General features: G+C 45.8%; 1 protein-coding gene across 2 annotated transcripts in view; it reads left to right on the top strand.

Annotated features, from left to right (window-relative positions):
- Positions 1 to 14,199: 14,199 nt before the first annotated feature.
- Positions 14,200 to 19,674, top strand: part of BDH2 (3-hydroxybutyrate dehydrogenase 2) — a 54,166-nt gene continuing 48,691 nt past the window's right edge. Inside the window, exons 1-2 of one of the 2 annotated variants that reach the window (XM_069743662.1) lie at positions 14,200 to 14,310; positions 16,777 to 16,853. In XM_069743662.1, coding sequence (XP_069599763.1) covers positions 16,782 to 16,853 — 72 coding nt within the window. In that variant the 5' untranslated portion in view covers positions 14,200 to 14,310; positions 16,777 to 16,781. Of the gene's footprint in view, positions 14,311 to 14,386; positions 14,408 to 16,776; positions 16,854 to 19,674 lie in introns of those variants that run through there. The other variant, XM_069743663.1, reaches the window with a different exon arrangement.

The raw sequence follows: 19,674 nt of genomic DNA, 5'->3' as shown, positions 1-19,674 counted from the left end.
GTTTATAATGTAGAGCCATGAAAAAAAAATCGCATTTTTTCTACAAAAATGATCTTTTTGCCCACAAATTTTTATTTTCACAAGGGTAACAGGAGAAATTAGATCACAAAAGTTGTTGTGCAATTGCTCCTGAGTACGTCGATACCCAATATGTGGGGGTAAACCACTGTTTGGGCGCACCGCAGAGCTTGGAAGAGAAGGAGTGCCGTTTTACTTTTTCAATGTAGAATTGGCTGGAATTGAGATTGGACGCCATGTCCCGTTTGGAGAGCCCCTGATGTGCCTTAACAGTGGAAACCCCCCACAAGTGACACCATTTTGGAAACTAGACCCCTTAAGGAACTTATCTAGATGTGTGGTGAGCACTTTGAACCCCCAAGTGCTTCACAGAAGTTTATAACGTAGAGCCGTGAAAATAAAAAAATCGCTTTTGTTTACACAAAAATGATCTTTTCGCCCACAAATTCTTATTTTCACAAGGGTAACAGGAGAAATTAGACCATAAAAGTTGTTGTGCGATTTCTCCTGAATACGTCGATACCCCATATGTGAGGGTAAACTACTGTTTGGGCGCACCGCAGAGCTTGGAAGTGAAGGAGCGCCGTTTTATTTTTTCAATGTAGAATTGGCTGGAATTGAGATTGGACGCCATGTCGCGTTTGGAGAGCCCCTGATGTGCCTAAACAGTAGAAACCCCCCACAAGTGACCCCATTTTGGAAACTAGACCCCTTAAGGAACTTATCTAGATGTGTGGTGAGAACTTTGAATGCCCAAGTGCTTCACAGAAGTTTATAATGCAGAGTCGTGAAAATAAAAAAATATTTTTTTTTCACAAAAAAGATTTTTTAGCCCCCAAGTTTTTATTTTCACAAGGGTAACAAGAGAAATTGGACCCCAAAAGTTGTTGTCCAATTTGTCCTGAGTATGCTGGTACCCCATATGTGGGGGTAAACCACTGTTTGGGCGCACGGCAGAGCTCGGAAGGAAGGAGCGCCATTTTGGAATGCAGACTTTGATAGAATGGTCTGCGGGCATTATGTTGCGTTTGCAGAGCCCCTGATTTACCTAACCAGTAGAAACCCTCCACAAGTGACCCCATTTTGGAAACTAGACCCCCCAAGGAACTTATCTAGATGTGTGGTGAGAACTTTGAATGCCCAAGTGCTTCACAGAAGTTTAGAATGCAGAGTCGTGAAAATAAAAAATATTTTTTTTCCACAAAAAAAGATATTGTAGCCCCCAAGTTTTTATTTTCACAAGGGTAACAGGAGAAATTGGACTGCAATAGTTGTTGTCCAATTTATCCCGAGTACGCTGATGCACCATATATGGGGGTAAACCACTGATTGGGCGCACGGCAGAGCTCGGAAGGGAAGGAGCGCCTTTTTGGAATGCAGACTTTGATAGAATGGTCTGTGGGCATTATGTTGCGATTGCAGAGCCCCTGATGTACCTAAACTGTAGTAACCCCCCACAAGTGACCCCATTTTGGAAACTAGACCCCCCAAGGAACTTATCTAGATGTGTGGTGAGAACTTTGAATGCCCAAGTGCTTCACAGAAGTTTAGAATGCAGAGTCGTGAAAATAAAAAATATTTTTTTTTTCACAAAAAAGATATTGTAGCCCCCAAGTTTTTATTTTCACAAGGGTAACAGGAGAAATTGGACCACTAAAGTTGTTGTCCAATTTATCCTGAGTAGGCTGATGCCCCATATGTGGGGGTAAACCACTGTTTTGGCGCACGGCAAAGCTCGGAAGGGAAGGAGCGCCGTTTTGGAATGCAGACTTAGATAGAATGGTCTGTGGGCGTTATGTTGCGTTTGCAGAGCCCCTGATGTACCTAAACAGTAGTAACCCCCCACAAGTGACCCCGTTTTGGAAACTAGACCCCCCAAGGAACTTATATAGATGTGTGGTGAGAACTTTGAATGCCCAAGTGCTTCACAGAAGTTTATATTGCAGAGTCATAAAAAATATATATATATATATATATATATATTTCCACAAAAAGGATTTTGTAGCCCCCAAGTTTTTATTTTCACAAGAGTAACAAGAGAAATTGGACCCCAGAAGTTGTTGTCCAATTTATCCCGAGTATGCTGATGCCCCATATGTGGGGGTAACCCACTGTTTGGGCGCACGGCAGAGCTCAGAAGGGAGGGAGCACCATTTGACTTTTTGAGCGCAAAATTGGCTGTCGTGTTTTGAGACCACCTGATGTACCTGAACAGTGGAAACCCCCCAATTCTAGCTCCAACCCTAACCCCAACACACCCCTAACCCTAATCCCAACCTGATCCATAATCCTAATCACTAACCCTAACCATAATCACAACCCTTACCCCAAAACAACCCTAATGTCAACCCTAACCATAACCCTAATCAAAATCCTAAATCCAACACACCCCTAATCCTAATCTCAACCCTAACCTCAAACCTAACCCTAATCCCAATACACCCCTAATCACAACCCTAACCTTAACCCTAATCCCAAACCTAACCCTAATCCCAAGCGTAACCCTAATGCCAACCCTAACCCTAATACCAACCCTAATCCAAACCGTAACCCTAATCCCAACTCTAACCCTAACTTTAGCCCCAACCCTAGCCCTAACTTTAGCCCCAACCCTAACCCTAGCCCTAAGGCTACTTTCACACTTGCGTTGTTTGGCATCCGTCGCAATCCGTCGTTTTGGACAAGAAACGGATCCTGCAAATGTGCCCGCAGGATGCGTTTTTTGCCCATAGACTTGTATTGCCGACGGATCGTGACGGATGGCCACACGTCACGTCCGTCGTGCACTGGATCAGTGTTTTGGCGGACCGTCAGCACAAAAAAACGTTCAATGTAACGTTTTTTTGTACGTCGCATCCGCCATTTCTGACCGCGCATGCGTGGCCGTAACTCCGCCCCCTCCTCCCCAGGACATAGATTGGGCAGCGGATGCATTGAAAAACTTCATCCGCTGCCCACGTTGTGCACAATTTTCACAACGTGCGTCGGTATGTCGGGCCGATGCATTGCGACGGCCCCGTACCGACGTAAGTGTGAAAGAAGCCTAACCCTAAATTTAGCGCCAACCCTAACTCTAAATTTAGCCCCAACCCTAACCCTAAATTTAGCCCTAACCCTAATCCTAGCCCTAACCCTACCCCTAACCCTACCCCTAGCCCTACCCCTAACCCTAACCCTAGCCCTACCCCTAACCCTAGCCCTAACCCTACCCCTAACCCTACCCCTAACCCTACCCCTAACCCTAATTTTAGCTCCAACTGCTCTTCTCCTGCCGGCCGGCAGATGGAGACAGATGGCGGGCGCACTGCGCATGCGCCCGCCATTTTCTTACCGGAGGAAGAAGCCGGCGGCCAGGAGGAGCAGCAGGAGGACCCAGGGACACAGGTGAGTATGTGTGCGATCACATCAGAGGACAGAGAATTACACTTTGACTTTTTTTTTTTTTTGCGGTCGCCGGTAAACAGTTAATTACCTGCGATCGCAAAACAGGGGTCGCTAAAACCGACCCCGATCATGCTCTTTGGGGTCTCGGCTACCCCCGGCAGCCGAGACCCCAAAGATTCTCGCGGGGCCGGCCGGCGGGCGCACTGCGCATGCGCCCGCCATTTTGAAGATGGCGACGCCCACCGGGAGACACGAGGAGCATCGGGGGAGATAGATGAGTATTGGGGGGCCACCTGGGACCCCTTTTCTCTGTCCTCCAATGTGCGATCACATCGGAGGACAGAGAAATTAAAAAGAGATCGCGTTTTGTTTTTTTTTGCGATCGCCAGTAAACGGTTAATTACCGGCGATCGCAAATGCAGGGTGGGTTAAAAAAAACCCGAATCATGTTCTCTGGGGTCTCGGCTACCCTCGGCAGCCGAGACCCCGGAGAAAATCCGACTCTGGGGGGCGCTATTTACTTTTTCCACAGCGCCGTTAATTAACGGCGCTGTGGTTTAAGTACCCTTAGCGGCCGCCGTTAAAAGGCGTATCGGCGGTCGCTAAGGGGTTAAAAAAGCGTACACCCCTTATTATTTACACAAAAACCGACACGTGTTGAGGAGAAGGAACTTGTCCTTATATCCCAGCTGTACGTAACAAACGGGGTATTACACCTCCTTCAGCTCAACTCTAAAGAATCTGCTCTCCTTACATTTCTCAACTACAACTATGAATAACACAAGTCTTAAAGGGAGAGTAGCCCCCACTACCTCAACAAAATCCCAATATAGCCAAAAACAAGACAAGACCCAAAGCCGCAGGGATCAGGAAAGAGTCAGACATAATACTCTCTCCTCCTCTAGACGTAGATCCAGATCCCCCAGGAGAGACCTACCTAACTTATTGGAATATGAGTCATTTACCAAATCCCCAATCAGCAAATCCTCTCCTATTAAGATGGACTCATCTTCCAGTTTAAAGAGACCAAGCCCAGGAGCAACAAGTGAAAAATACACCTCTCCGGAAAACTACTCGGAAACTGAGGAGGAGGTCGACTCCAGCGACACTTCTCCTAATCCAACTCCCTTAAAGAGCAAAACAAAATATGATAGCCCAGTCCTTCATGCAGGTTCTAACCCGCCAGACTATGAAGACCTGCTTAACAAATTAACGACCAAAATGGACGAAAAACTAAATTTTCTTGTCAAAACATTGAAAACGGAAATGGATAACAATTTCCAGAAATATTGTGACAAACTAGATAACATTGATAGACAATTGTCTAAGCATGAAGAGAGGATTAAGAGACTTGAGCATAGGTCATCAATCTCCTTTGACGAACTAGATCGAGTTAATATGGAGATGAGACACCTACGCTCCAAGATGGCTGATCTATAGGACAGAAGTAGGAGGAATAACCTGAAAATAAGGGGAATCCCAGAGGATGTACCCCAAAATCAGTTATAAAGACACAGATGATTGGCCTCGGGGAGACCAAAACATCCAACACCGCGGAGACACCATCACGTGTTTCTCAACGCAGTGATTCCAGAACACTTCCAGGGATGGTGGCAGTGTTCTAGAATCACTGCTTTGAGAAACACGTGATGGTGTCTCCGCAGTGTTGGATGTTTTGGTCTCCCCGAGGCCAATCATCTGTGCCTTTATAGCCTTTTTACTAGGCACTGCTCCTAATAGCCAGATTCCTACTCCACACTGATGAGGGGCAAAAACCCCGAAACAGCTGTCTGTGGATGGATACCATGCTTGGCATAGGTGGCTTTCCTTCATAGGATGCTGCCCTTCCCGTGGTTGTTCCTTCCCGGGGAAAGGCCTGGCTATTCACTGCTTGCGTCGAGAAACATGTGATGGTGTCTCCGCAGCTTCTTTACATGCATCTGCATATTTCCCATAAGGGATGGGGGCAGTGTTCTGGAATCACTGCGTTGAGAAACACGTGATGGTGTCTCCGCGGTGTTGGATGTTTTGGTCTCCCCGAGGCCAATCATCTGTGCCTTTATAGCCTTTTTACTAGGCACTGCTCCTAATAGCCAGATTCCTACTCCACACTGATGAGGGGCAAAAACCCCGGAACAGCTGTCTGTGGATGGATACCATGCTTGGCATAGGTGGCTTTCCTTCATAGGATGCTGCCCTTCCCGTGGTTGTTCCTTCCCGGGGAAAGGCCTGGCTATTCACTGCTTGCGTCGAGAAACACGTGATGGTGTCTCCGCAGCTTCTTTACATGCCCCAAAATCAGTTGTCACTACACATCAAAAACATATTCAAATCAGCCTTGCCCGACCTCTCGGACTTGGATTTAACAATTGATAGGGCCCATCGGCTGCCCAAGCCCCCGCCAAAGTCCCCGCAGATCTACCAAGGGACACTATACTTAAAGTTCACTTTTTCAAAACAAAAGGAAGCTATACTTTCCTACCTGAGAGATAGGAAATCCTTCCTGGAGCCCTACAAAAATTTAAAAGTCTTTCCTGACTTCTCAAAAGACACCCTGGAGGGTCGCAGAGAATTTAGGCCAGTTACTTCAGCCCTCCATGACAAGGGCGTCAACTACAAATGGGGCTTCTCACTTTAACTCTTAATCTCTCATTGAGGAAAAACCCCCGATTTTTTCAGTCGAAGAAGGCATGGACTTCATCAGATCGTTGGACCGCTGAACAACTACGTATCCAACATATGGATACCTCTCTTTTTTCACTTTCTCTTTTTTCACTTTCGTAATGTTAGGGGTCTCCTTTTTTCGACTCATATTGGGATATATCCCCTATTCCCGTCCACTTGTATTAACCCCCCTTTTTTCTTTCCAGGTAGCTCAGCCGACCTACCGGTATAGTTTCCTCCTTAGGTATCTACTAAGATTCGATTGACTCAAAGATTTCCTAGGGAAAAGTTACATTAAGGACCTTGAGTCTTTGCTGCGGCTATCTCCTCATTTGCATGTGTTCTACCTTAAGTCACAGCAACATCAAGACTCTTAGTGTTTAAGTTGTTTTGTTTCTTTAAAATGTCGTTTAAAGTTTTATCTTATAATGTCAGAGGACTAAACAGTCCCCAAAAAAGGCATGCACTATGGAGAGAATTGATTAAACTACAAGCAGATATTGCATGTATCCAAGAGTCAAATCTGGCAGGAAACCACCCCTACTTTAAACACCGCAGCTTCCCCCATATTTTTGAAGCCTGCAACTCCAGTAAAAAAGCGGGGGTGATTACCCTGATCAGAAATACAGTCCCATTCAAGTTCCTTGAGGAAAATGGTGATCCCAAAGGCAGATATCACATATTGGTTTGCAATATCAATGGCCAAGCTTGTACCTTGATCAATACATATACCCCAAACAAAAAAACAGGTTGGTTTCCTGTCTAAGCTTTTGAGGAAAATTAATAAGGTAAAAAAGGGTAACCTCATTTTCCCGGGAGATTTTAACGCCACTCCAGACAAATCTCTAGACTCCTCTTCTGGCCTTAGACCAGCCTCAGAGGACCTGAATTGGTGGCTGGACAAGAATGAGCTTTATGACACCTTCAGATGTCTCAATTCCACATTTAGAGAATATACCCATTTTTCTTCAGTCCACCAATCAGCATCAAGGATCGATCTGATACTTTCAGATATCTTCTCTCTCGAGAAATTCAAAAAGGGTAAGTATCGGAGACAGGACTCTGTCAGACCATTCCCCCGTCACTGGAGAAATTCTCCTTGGCCCTTCCCTAAAAAACTGATTCCATCCATGCGGCCACAGTCCAAAACGCCATAACCAATTTCTTCAATGAAAATCCCCCTGAAACCACTAACCCTTCAATCAATTGGTGTGCCCATAAGGCTGTCATCAGAGGCACCTTAATAAATATCTCCACAAAAATCAAAAAAGAAAAGAGGGTAAAAATACAAAAGCTTCAGAAAGATATACGAGACATGGAAAAAACCTTAATCGGTCTCCCCTCCCCTTCGCCTAAAATCCAATCTGACCTAAATTCCCTCAGACAAGACTTAAGAACCCTTCTCTTCTCCCCATACGAAGCAGCTCTCAGCTCTTCTAAGTATAAGGTATACTCCTTGAACAAGCCTACTAAGTACATGGCAAATAGAATAAAAAAATTTAGAATCCACAACAAAATAAACAGAATCTCCTCCCTGACAGATAACACTATTTTATCCCATCCCCAAGACATAGCCAATGAATTTTCTAAATATTACTCTAAACTTTATAACTTAAACTTAGACCCATCTTCTTCCCCTCCAAAAGAATCGGACATCAAATCCTACCTTGCTAGCGTTAATCTTCCCTTTCTATCGAAAGAAGAAGTAGAATCCTTATCAGCCCCCTTCTCCTCAGAGGTTGAAGAAGTCATCAACCACCTCAAAGTGCAAAAATCTCCTGGGCCAGACGGATTTTGCAATGCATATTATGAAGCCTTCGGGAAGAACTTAACCCCCCATCTGGTAAAACTGTTCAACTATGCCACTGAATCGGGCTCCTTTCCACCAGAGATGTTGGAGGCATCTATCGTCCTCATTCCTAAGCAATCAGGTGATCCCACATCCCCTGGTAGCTATAGGCCAATATCTCTCCTGAATTCAGATATAAAGATATTTTCAAAAATACTAGCCAATAGACTCAATTTCTTCCTACCTAGGTTAATAGCTAATGATCAAATGGGCTTCATTAAAAACAGACAACCAGCAGACGCCACTAGAAGGATTCTGAACTCAATTAAGCTCACTAACGAATCTAAAACCCCGACAGTCTTTATTTCCCTTGATGCTGAGAAAGCCTTCAATCGTATCGATTGGATCTTCCTTAAACAGACCCTTCAAAAATTCGGCTTTAACGACAACCTCATCTCCACATTTATGTCACTATATAAAGGCCCCACAGCTAAAATCATCTGCAACAATCATATTTCAGATCCGTTTGAAATCAACAACGGTACTAGACAGGGATGCCCCCTCTCCCCATTGCTCTTTAATTTGGCTCTTGAGCCCCTAGTAGAACGTATTAGACCAAATATTTCCATCTCGGGCATAAATTCTAATAAACGCCACCACAAACTTAGCTTATTTGCCGACGACATAATCTTAACTCTTACCAACCCAGTAATCTCCACATTGGAAACCATTAAAGAATTGGAATGCTTTGCAGGCCTCTCCAAATTCAAGATTAACAACCTGAAATCAAATATTTTGCCCATTCATGTCAGCAAAAAAGAAATCATCCTCTTGAAGAACTCAACATCATTTAATTGGTGTAACGAGGAATTTCCCTACTTAGGGATTATTATTAACAAAAATCTTGATAAAACTGCTTCATCAAATTTGGAAAAACTCGACGAGTTACTTATAAAAGACTGCACCACTTTCAATGACAGAAGCTTATCTTGGTGGGGGAGAAATATGACAGTTAAAATGTTTACACTACCTAAAATTCTATATTTCCTTAGATGCATACCCCTTCCCATCCCCACATCCTCCCTGATGAAGATCCAAACACGATTGAACAACTTTATCTGGAACAACAAAAAACCCAGAACAAACACCAGATCCCTTTACAAAACAAAAATACACGTAGGAATGGATCTTCCGAATATCACTGCCCATTATAACACGCTTTTATTAAAACAGAGCTCGTCCTGGTGGTCAGACCAGAATGAGCATGCATGGCTCGACTTGGAGGTGGAAATCAACAAAGGTAAACCCCTCAAATTCCTAATTCTCAAGGCCATAACTAATCCCCCCAAAAAAAAATACATACCCGTATATACTCGAGTATAAGCCGACCCGAGTATAAGCCGACCCCCCTAATTTTGCCACAAAAAACTGGGAAAACTTATTGACTCGAGTATAAGCCTAGGGTGGAAAATGCAGCAGCTACCGGTTAATGTCAAAAATAAAAATAGATACCAATAAAAGTAAAATTAATTGAGACATCAGTAGGTTAAGTGTTTTTGAATATCCATATTGAATCAGGAGCCCCATATAATGCTCCATACAGTTCATTATTGCCCCATAGATGCTCCATATAAAGCTGTGCCCCATATACAATGCTCTGCACCGTTCATTCTTGCCCCATAGCTGTGCCATATAGTGCTCTGCATCATTCATTATTGCCCCATAGCTGTGCCATATAGTGCTCTGCGCCGTTCATTATTTCCCCATAGCTGTGCCATATAGTGCTCTGCACCGTTCATTCTTGCCCCATAGCTGTGCCATATAGTGCTCTGCACCGTTCATTCTTGCCCCATAGCTGTGCCATATAGTGCTCTGCACCGTTCATTCTTGCCCCATAGCTGTGCCATATAGTGCTCTGCACCATTCATTCTTGCCCCATAGCTGTGCCATATAGTGCTCTGCACCGTTCATTCTTGCCCCATAGCTGTGCCATATAGTGCTCTGCACCGTTCATTATTGCCGCATAGCTGCGCCATATAGTGCTCTGCACCGTTCATTATTGTCCCATAGCTGTGCCATATAGTGCTCTGCACCGTTCATTCTTGCCCCATAGCTGTGCCATATAGTGCTCTGCACCGTTCATAATTGTCCCATAGCTCTGCCATATAGTGCTCTGCACCGTTCATTATTGCCCCATAGCTGTGCCATATAGTGCTCTGCACCGTTCATTATTGCCCCATTGATGTACCATAGAAAGCTCTGCCATTGCTGCTGCTGCAATAAAAAAAAAAAAGCCATACTCACCTCTCTTGCTTGCAGCTCTTCAGCGTCCGGTCCCGGCGTCTCTCCGCACTGACTGTTCAGGCAGAGGGTGGCGCGCACACTATATGCGTCATCGCGCCCTCTGACCTGCACAGTCAGAGCGGAGAGGCGCCGGGAAGATGGAGCGACGCCCGGCGTGTGGAACGGGGATAGGTAAATATTGCATACTAACCTGCTCCCGGCGTCCCGCTCCTTCTCCCGGACAGCTGGTCTTCGGTGCCGCAGCCTCTTCCTCTATCAGCGGTCACCGTTACCGCTGATTAGAGAAATGAATATGTGGCTCCACCCCTATGGGAGTGGAGTCCATATTCATTTTTCTAATGAGCGGTCCCACGTGACCGCTGAAGAGGGGAAGAGCTGCAGCACCCGAAGACCGTGGGACGGCAGGGGGAGCGCCAGGAGCGCCAGGACTAGGTGAGTATGACCCTGCCACCCACCGTGACTCGAGTGTAAGCCGAGAGGGGCACTTTCAGCCCAAAAATTTGGGCTGAAAATCTCGGCTTGTACTCGAGTATATACGGTACTCATCCAATATTTCAAGCGATCTCACTCGCATGGTCCACACTCTCTAAAAAGGGGGAATGTAGTCAAATTGGACCTATACAGCTCAAACTTTCCTTACCATTCATTTACTCAATCGTGAATCAAGACATACCCACTATATGGGCTGACCTAAAAATTCAAACTCTTGGCGATATTTTCAACGGGTTTAAATTCCTGGACTTTAGCTCACTAAAAAATAAATTTAATGCCCCTTCGTCTTCTTTCCTCGACTATATGATTCTGAGGGAGAATCTAAAACTATTCCTGGACCTCAAATTGAGATTCTCAGAATCTTCTCTAAAAATCCTAAATAACCCAAATCATTCAATTTTTTGGAGCCATAAATTCATATATAATAGCTTTAACAAATATACTTCTCTTGTTAAAAATGCGTTTCTTGTAACCTGGGAGAAATCCCTCAATTACTCTGCCACCACAGATAAATGGGAGGAGGCCTTTTCGGCATCCTACCAATCACAAATTTCCATGTCCCTACTGGAGTCACACTTTAAAGTGTGCTCCAGATGGTACCACACCCCAGCGAGATTGTCCCACATCAGTCCCTCCAATTCCTCCCTCTGTTGAAGAAACTGCGGCCATAGGGGTGACCTATTACACATTTTTTGGAACTGCCCCACTGTGGCCCTCTTTTGGTTGGAAATCTCAATTATTTCCAAATTGATAGGATCTCCCTTCACCCTCCCTCCACAACTAGCCCTTCTTTCCTCGGACACTAACCTCGTTGACAGATCTTTGTTACGCATAATCTTGCACCTTTGTATGGTAGCCAAAAAATCCATTGCCTACCACTGGAAAAAAAAACTACACTACCCAATGCAGCCTTTATTATCAAACTAATGATGCAACACAGAGAACTCGAGCTTAAATTTGCCTTATTCAAAAATGAGTTTGGTAAATTCTACCAAAAATGGCATAAATGGGAGCAATATTTTCCTCCTTGAATACTCAACAACCCAACCTACCCCTTTCCTCCAAGCTCACTCTCAAACCCGATCTGTTTCTGTCCCATCTGAACGACCTTGGTCGTATTGCTTTATTGCCTATTATGACATTTGCCCTCCTATAGGAGACTTGCCATAGAGATTTAGTTCCTAACTATGTTTGAGGTAAAAATGTTTATTCTCTCATCCCTAGATGTAGTCTGCTGGTGACCTAGTTTTCTACATCCACATTACCACTCTGCCTTCCTTCCCATCTAGTCAAGATTCTCTCTCCCTACCTTTCTCACGTTAACCTCTGGTTCTGGTTTTGTAGTTGCTAATTATAAATAAGCTTTCCACAAGGGTCAAATCCCTTGCTTTGTCAAGATACACTGTTGATGATTTGTATTCTGCCTATGTGCCTTTCAAGGGCTGCGTCCCTTGCATAATTTCACTTCGAAATGTTATTATTCTTCTCAATGTTTTATGTGTTATGTGTTGCACTTCCCCTCCCTTATTTCCCACTACTTTTATCCTCCCCCCCCCCCCCCCTACCCTTCCTCCCCCTCTACATACCCTCCCTGGTTGAAATACGAAAACCCAATAAGGCTCTTTGGAAAAAAAAAAACAGATGGTGAAGGGAGGAGTGCGCAGTCAATAAGCTAACATAGAAACGACAGAAAAAAGACTGGCACATCCAAGCTAGTGTGAATAGGTGCATACCAGGAGCAGCTACCTCCATATATAATATACAAAAAATATTTTAATGAGACCACCTTGACGATGGTTGATGGGCTCACACTATTTGGCCAAATTCTGTGCTAAGCGTCTCAAAAATTTTTTTCCTAGTGTTCAAAAACGCAATTTTGCAATTCATAGCCCTACTGAATAGACTGTTAGAATTTGTATTATGGCAAGAAAAAAGCAGCTAAGTAAAGAAAAACGAGTGGCCATCATTACTTTAAGAAATGAAGGTCAGTCATAGTCATGAAAATACAGAAAAATCTTTAAATGAGAAGGTGTGTCCAAACTTTTGGTCTGTACTGTATATACACTGCTCAAAAAAAAAAAAATAAAGGGAACACTTAAACAACAGAATATAACTCCAAGTAAATCAAGCTTCTGTGAAATCAAACGGTCCACTTAGGAAGCAACAGTGTTTGACAATCAATTTCACATGCTGTTGTGCAAATGGAATAGACAACAGATGGAAATTATTGGCAATTATCAAGACACATTCAATAAAGGAGTGGTTCTGCAGGTGGGGACCACAGACCACATCTCAGTACCAATGCTTTCTGGCTGGTGTTTTGGCCACTTTTGAATGTTGGTTGTGTTTTCACACTCGTGGTAGCATGAGACGGACTCTACAATCCACACAAGTGGCTCAGGTAGTGCAGCTCATCGAGGATGGCACATCAATGCGAGCTACTTTATATTATACCCTGATATTAGTGCATTTTACAGCACAATTGGTGATCTTGTATTTCTTTCTATCTTGCTACATTGTGGGCCCCAAGAATGATTTTCTCTGGTGGCGCCAAGGTGCTCCAGTCTGACGCTGATTGTAAGAAGCACCATCATTTTATTACAAAAAAGGGGGGTTTCCTATTTTTCTCCTCAAAATTTGGGGTGTGTGTCTTATAATCCACAAAATACGGTACATTTGTGGGGAAAAAAACAGAAATTTGTTGAAAATTTTCAAGGCAGCGGTGGGACGCCGGAAGGTTAGAGATTTGCGGCCTCCTGCCCAGCTGCCAGGTAGCACTGACCTGAATGAAGGATCGGAGTCCCCTGAACACAGTAGACAGTCCCAGATTTGAGCCTGCTGATTGTCCATCACTGCCAGACCCCCTCTGACAACTCCTCCTGCCAGGGAAGAAAGAACTGGTAAATGGGCATGGATTTGCATCATCGTGATTATTTGTCCCTCTTTTTATTCTTCAAAAATCCGGTGGTGCGTCATTGTAATGTTGCCGTGCTATCTTCTTTTTTTTTTTACTGCACGTCTGTAAAAAATGGCAGATTTTTTTTCTTTTCACCAAACTTGACATTTTTCAGCACCATGTTTGGAAATTTGGTACAGGAAATAAATATATCTTGGTACCGTGTTAGCCAGTGGATAGAAAAATATTTAGAATTGAGAGTCCTCAGTGGTTGATACCTTTTAATGGCTAACTGAACAGATGGTAACAAATTTGTTACCATCTTTTCAGTTAGCCATTAAAAGGTATCAACCATTGAGGACTCTCAATTCTAAATATTTTTGGAAATTTGGTGTCATTCAAAGTAACTAGTACGTGACTATGGTAATACAATAGGCTGAATATGATTATATATATTTTTTATTCATTGTTTTAAAGTTATGACTCCGGGGAGGATCCAATCGTCCTGATCACTAAAGGGTTGAATATAACACTGGTGCCATACTCTGTGCACTGTTGGCAGGGGCAATGATGCACCATCAAGCGGCTTTGGGCTTGAGATTATTTGCAGTAACAAATATTGAACACTAGATGGCGCCCGTCACTGACATGTAAGGAACGCTCTGGACATGCTGATTCAGCGAGGCCTGATCGCTTCGTGTCACGTGATTGCGCGCTGCAGGTTAAAGGTCGGCTGCTGGGTGCTCGTGGGTCGTGTACACAGGTCTGTGCTTCCTCTCTATATATCGCTGCTGTATACCGCTGCGGCTCAGAGCTTTCGGACATACGGAGACCAGTAGTCACACAGGAGTAAAAGCATGGTCTGTACTGGTCCTGTGCATTTTAGGGGGCTGCAGGGGTTTGTACATAGGATTAATAATACTGACCCCTCTAGTCACGTGTTAATTGCATCATATTATTTATTTGTAGCACAGAAGTGATTTATTTCACTCAATCATGTTCCACAGCTGCTGTACAGACTGATCCCTGCTGGCAGGTAGTGAAGGCACTCTGGGGGTCTTTCATGGGAATTTATCCCCCATCAATGATATTACAGGTTGATCGGATTTGTTTAAAGGCCCCTTTACAGAGAAGCCGCGATCTGCCGGTGAACAAGCGCCCCCCGCCTTGTTGGCTGATCTCGGGGCATGTTTGTATAGTCCTGTGACCGCCTTAGAGGGGGCTGGCCGTAGCATGGACACTAAGATCGGTGGGAATCAGCTCCAGTAATAATTGTTTGTCGGTCAGTGTCAGATCCCCACCGGTTTTATATTGCGGGCGTGTACAGTGATAAAGCATAAAGTGTTTGTTTCCAGATGAGACCCCCACGTCAGCCATACCCACTTGGGCCAATTCCATTGGTAAAACCAAAAAATGTGTCCACGCACTCATTTCATAGGTAGCGATTTAAAGTGGTTGCACCCAGTATATAAGCTAACAGTAGTAGAGGGAACGGAGCTCTGCTGAGCCGCATGCACCTCCGCCATATCCATTCTCTATTGGACTGCGGAGTACTGCACCTGGCTGTGTCCATCATCCCATAGAGAACGGTGTGCATGGTCTACCGTTACCAGATCATCACCGAATGTATGGAAGGGCCTCACTACTCGCCCCTGACGGCAGGTGACATAGGAAACCATGATTGGCCTGTTGGATTTCCACAAACCTCTATACAGAGAATCTGTCGCCAGGTTTTTACATCCTAATCTGAGAGCAGCATAATGTAGAGACAGAGAGCCTGATTCTAATCACTTATTGGGCTTCTTGCTGTAATTTTGATAACCTCTGTTTTGTCATCAGGAGATTATCACTAGTTACAGACTAATAAACCTACTGCCATGTAGTCCTCCATGTTCATGAGCTCTGATTGGCAGCTTTCTGCCTATGCACAGTGTACACAGAAAGATGCAAATCAATGATGTGGGTGGGGTTATATAGAGCACAACATTCAGAGATCTGGTAGATCTGCAGCAGATAAAATAGTGATTTAATCAAAACTGTAGCAGGCAGCTCAGTACGTGACACATCACTGGAATCGGGGCCTCTGCCCCAACATCATGCTACTTTCAGATGGGCATCAAAAACCCAATGATCAGTTCCCTTTAGTTGGCTGGGATCTCATGTCAGTGAATCAGGCTGATTATGCTAATGTCACCTTAGTGTGGCCCAATTCTGTCACATGAGAGAATCACAGAACAGGTATGGAGAAATGTTCTCCATCTTCTCCCTTCTGTGTCCACGGTAACCGGACTGCACTCTGGTGCAATCTGAGTGCAGTCAAATGGTTCACACCTGTATACCCCTAAAGTTAAGTCCAATCTTGGTGGATTTGTGTCCCATGCAGATTTTTTGGGGGATTCCACCCTTATACATTGAAGCTGTGAAGATCTGCAGCACGCTAATGTTTTCACACATGGGATTTTCCGAAACTCCATCCGCACGCATCGTGCTGTAATTTGCTGCACATGTGGTGTAGATTCCGCACACCACATCTTCACTCACCCTGCGGCCCCCTGATCAGAAGTCATAGGCATATAAATGGCTGTCGAGTTCGGGTCGGGAGAGCCGCGGAGAGTCTGTGCGCTGCAGTCCGTGCTCCGACCACGTTTTATGGACGTCTGCAGGTGAGCCAAGATGTGGCCATGTAGTTGTGTGGACTGTATACGACTCAGGCCAAGACTCATGAATGTCTGTAGAAGCCCCTGGGCTATGTTCACACAGAGGTTTTTGCCGAGGATTCTCTCCAAAACTTTGTATTCATTTCTAAAGTGAAATCCACTTTGCTGATCACATGAGAACTTGTTCTGAAAACAGAAGGTTCAGGAAAAAAAACTCTTCAAAACCGCTTCAGAAAATGATCTCATCCAAAAATGGCTAAAATCTCACTTAAAGCATGTCCGGTCAGGACATCGCTGTCCGCACTCCGATTGTTCCAAGAAGGTGTCCTAGAACTGTGCTTCTTGTAGGGAACCGGATATTAGATGATGCTGCCCGAACTACCAGCGGCATGACTCGGAGCCCGGCGCTGTGATTGCACCCTGACCTGCTGCGGGGACTGTAGGGAGAGGCCCCACTAGTCCGAAGCCCCCACTCAGACCAGTATATCCCTACTGGAACTACAAGGTTTTTATGTTGTGTCCATGTGGAAGTCTACCTGTAATCATTGACCTGTGCTATTGGTCTGTTTCAGGCAGTATGGGTCGCTTAGATGGAAAAGTCATCTTGCTGTCAGCAGCAGCACAGGGGATTGGACAGGCTGCTGCCATTGTAAGTCCGCCACTTCATAAGTTTCTCACCCTGTGGTTTGATCAGTGTGGTCACCTTTTGGTGAATCTAAGGAACTTCATAAATAATTTTCCCATGTATCCTTACTATAGGAATTCTCATGTTAAATATTTTTTTTTTTTACGTTTTTAGCAATTTTTTTTACATATCACACACTCTATTACAAATAAAAAATAGAAACTTGCAATTTTCACACTGTTTTAAACTCTAAACTTCTTGCTGTTTCAGGAAACAATACATGTACATAGCCTTATTGAACATACCCTGACCACATCTTTTATATTTGAAGTATCTACTGAGCGTGTGTAGAGGTAATTGTGAAAGAAGAGGGGGCAGGGGCAGGAGTAAAATCGCCTGTGTTGATTGGTGGATCCTGTTATTATCTGTGTATAGAGATGTTACCTGTCATTGCGAGCCTGCTGACAACTCTTCCTGAAAGGAAAGGAATTATGAGTCTAAAAACGCCCCAATCGCCAGTCTGAAAATTGGAAGATTACAATTATTTTTAAATGTTGCATACAAAGGTGACTTAAACGGTGGGTCATTTTCTGCTGATCGCTTCCCTCGAAGTCCAGAGTCTTTACAAATGAATACAGACTGCCATTTTCAGTGCAGTAGATTTCTCTATCGCCTTTCATTGGGGGACACAGGAACCATGGGTGTATGCTGCTGCCACTAGGAGGCTGACACTATGCAAATAAAAAAGTTAGCTCCTCCTCTGCAGTGTACACCCTACCGACAGGAAGTAGGATATCCAGTTTAGCTTAGTGTCAGTAGGAGGTGGACACGGGTCTTTCATTAGACCCTTATCTACCTCAATGTGCGTCGTTTCTTTTCAGGTTCCCGGAGGGATACAGGGTGAACAGTCACACCTGTAGTCCCACAATACGGACTATGAGTACGGTGTGTACTGCCACCCCGTATCCTCATAGATCCCTCTCCAGGACCAAGATCCTAGCACACAAGCGTGCTCAGAAGTCCGGTCCTGGCTCCGTCCCCCACCCACTCGCCCAACAGAGCCTGTCGGTTGCGGAGACGAGGACGTCCATCAGCTCCTGGACGTCTCATTCCTCTTCAGGTTAGTAACGGCGTGGGCTGTTTGAGGTGAGTATTTTCCCCATCCCAGCCCAGATCATTCAAGGGTAAGTATACAGATGAAGAAAGGTGAGTATTTTCTCCCCTGTCTAGCAATCTAAGAGTGGGGCTCAGGCATTGTTTTATGGGGAAGTCACTGTGTCCCACAGTTTGGGGTCCAGGGCTCTTACCTCACCCTGGATCTCTCTTCAGCTTCCCTTGTGCGGCATATGGGTCCACCAGAGAAGGGGTTCATCGTGGCGGTAGCGCCGGGGCCATATAAGGTTTCCACGGCGTCTCTCCCCCACAGCGGTCACCAGGCTCTAATCCAGGTCCCGGCTTCGGTCGGGGCCTGGTCCTTTTCTGCCGGCCACCGGGGGCTAATTTAGGCCCCGGCTTCTGTCGGGGCCTAGTGCGGCGTTACGGCTCCGCCCCCATTCTCTTTCCAGCGGGTCTTTCTCCCGCGTTTTCCCCCTTCTCTCCGGCGCTTAGCCCCGGCCACTCCTCCTGGCCTAGGCACAGACCGCGGCGCAGTGCCTCTAACCCCCGCTCTCTCCGTCGGGTGGGCTAGCCTTGCGGGGCCTCCACGCCGCGGCTTCCATTCCCGCCGGCCACCAGGGGCTAATTTAGGCCCCGGCTTCTCTCGGGGCCTAGTGCGGCGTTATGGCTCCGCCCCCGTCCTCTTTCCGGTGGGCTTTTCTCCCACGTCTTCCCCTCTCTTCTCTCCAGCGCTTACCTCCACCCACTCCTCTTGGCCTCAGCACAGACTGCGGCCGGCGCCATCTTTGTACTCTCAATCATGCAGCTTCAGCGCCGGCTGCTTTCGGCGCTTCTTGGCTCATGCTGCGGACTTCAGAGTGCGGGGCCTTACACCTCTCCTGGCGTGTCGACCCAGCTGTGATTTCTTACAGGACCTGCCTTCCCTGCCGACCTCCTCCTACAGCCGAAGCTATCCACAGGACATCTTCCGTGAGTAGCTCTGCACTGCAGACCGATACCCTTCCTCTGCTTTAGTCAGACACCTTTTGTGTTCTCCTGTAAGGGCAGGTTCCCCTTAGGTCAGTCCTCTCCCACCTGTCAGGACTGCAGCGATCCCACATCGTTCAGGGATTCCCCTGCCCCGAGTGAGAGTGAGGCCCCTATCCCAGGGTGGGCTTCCGCTCCGTCTCAATCTGTGGCGGATCTCACCAGGGTATCCCAGACCCCGGTGTCCGTTCTGGATAGGTTGTCCTTGCCGACCTCCGCGGTAGCCAGCGGGGTCACAAGTAGCCCTGTCTGAGCCTACCAGGATAGGCCTTAAAGAGGTCCAGACGGGAGCGCCGTTGCAACTCCTCTTCCCGTTCCATCTTGCCTCTCGGCCCATTTCAGCGGTCACTTTCTTCCCGGTCCTCTCCCCCGAGTCAGGCGAGGCGTTCTCGGACGCACCTTCAGAGGGACGTTTTGGAGCTGCATTCTGACCAAATCGCTAACATGAGGGATATGGTTCAGAGCCTCATTGGAGCAATCAACCAGACCCGTTGCATCAAAGTTTCCTCTACGGAACGCGCGGATCAGGCGGTTTCGTTTAGACGGTCGAAGCCACCTTCCAAGGTCTTCGCTTCTCCTGAATTCGAGGAGGTCCTGACGAGAGAAAAAGAGAATCCGACCAGCCGCTTTCAGAGAGGAAAGCGCCTTGGCGTTTTTATATCCCTTTTCTCTGGAGCTCACCGCTAATTGGTCTCTGTCTTCC

This window comes from Ranitomeya imitator, chromosome 1, assembly GCF_032444005.1.
Source record: "Ranitomeya imitator isolate aRanImi1 chromosome 1, aRanImi1.pri, whole genome shotgun sequence".
In the NCBI taxonomy this organism is placed as follows: Eukaryota; Metazoa; Chordata; class Amphibia; order Anura; family Dendrobatidae; genus Ranitomeya; species Ranitomeya imitator.
Note: the sequence above shows the minus strand (reverse complement) of the source record. Positions and strands in the feature narration are given on the sequence as shown.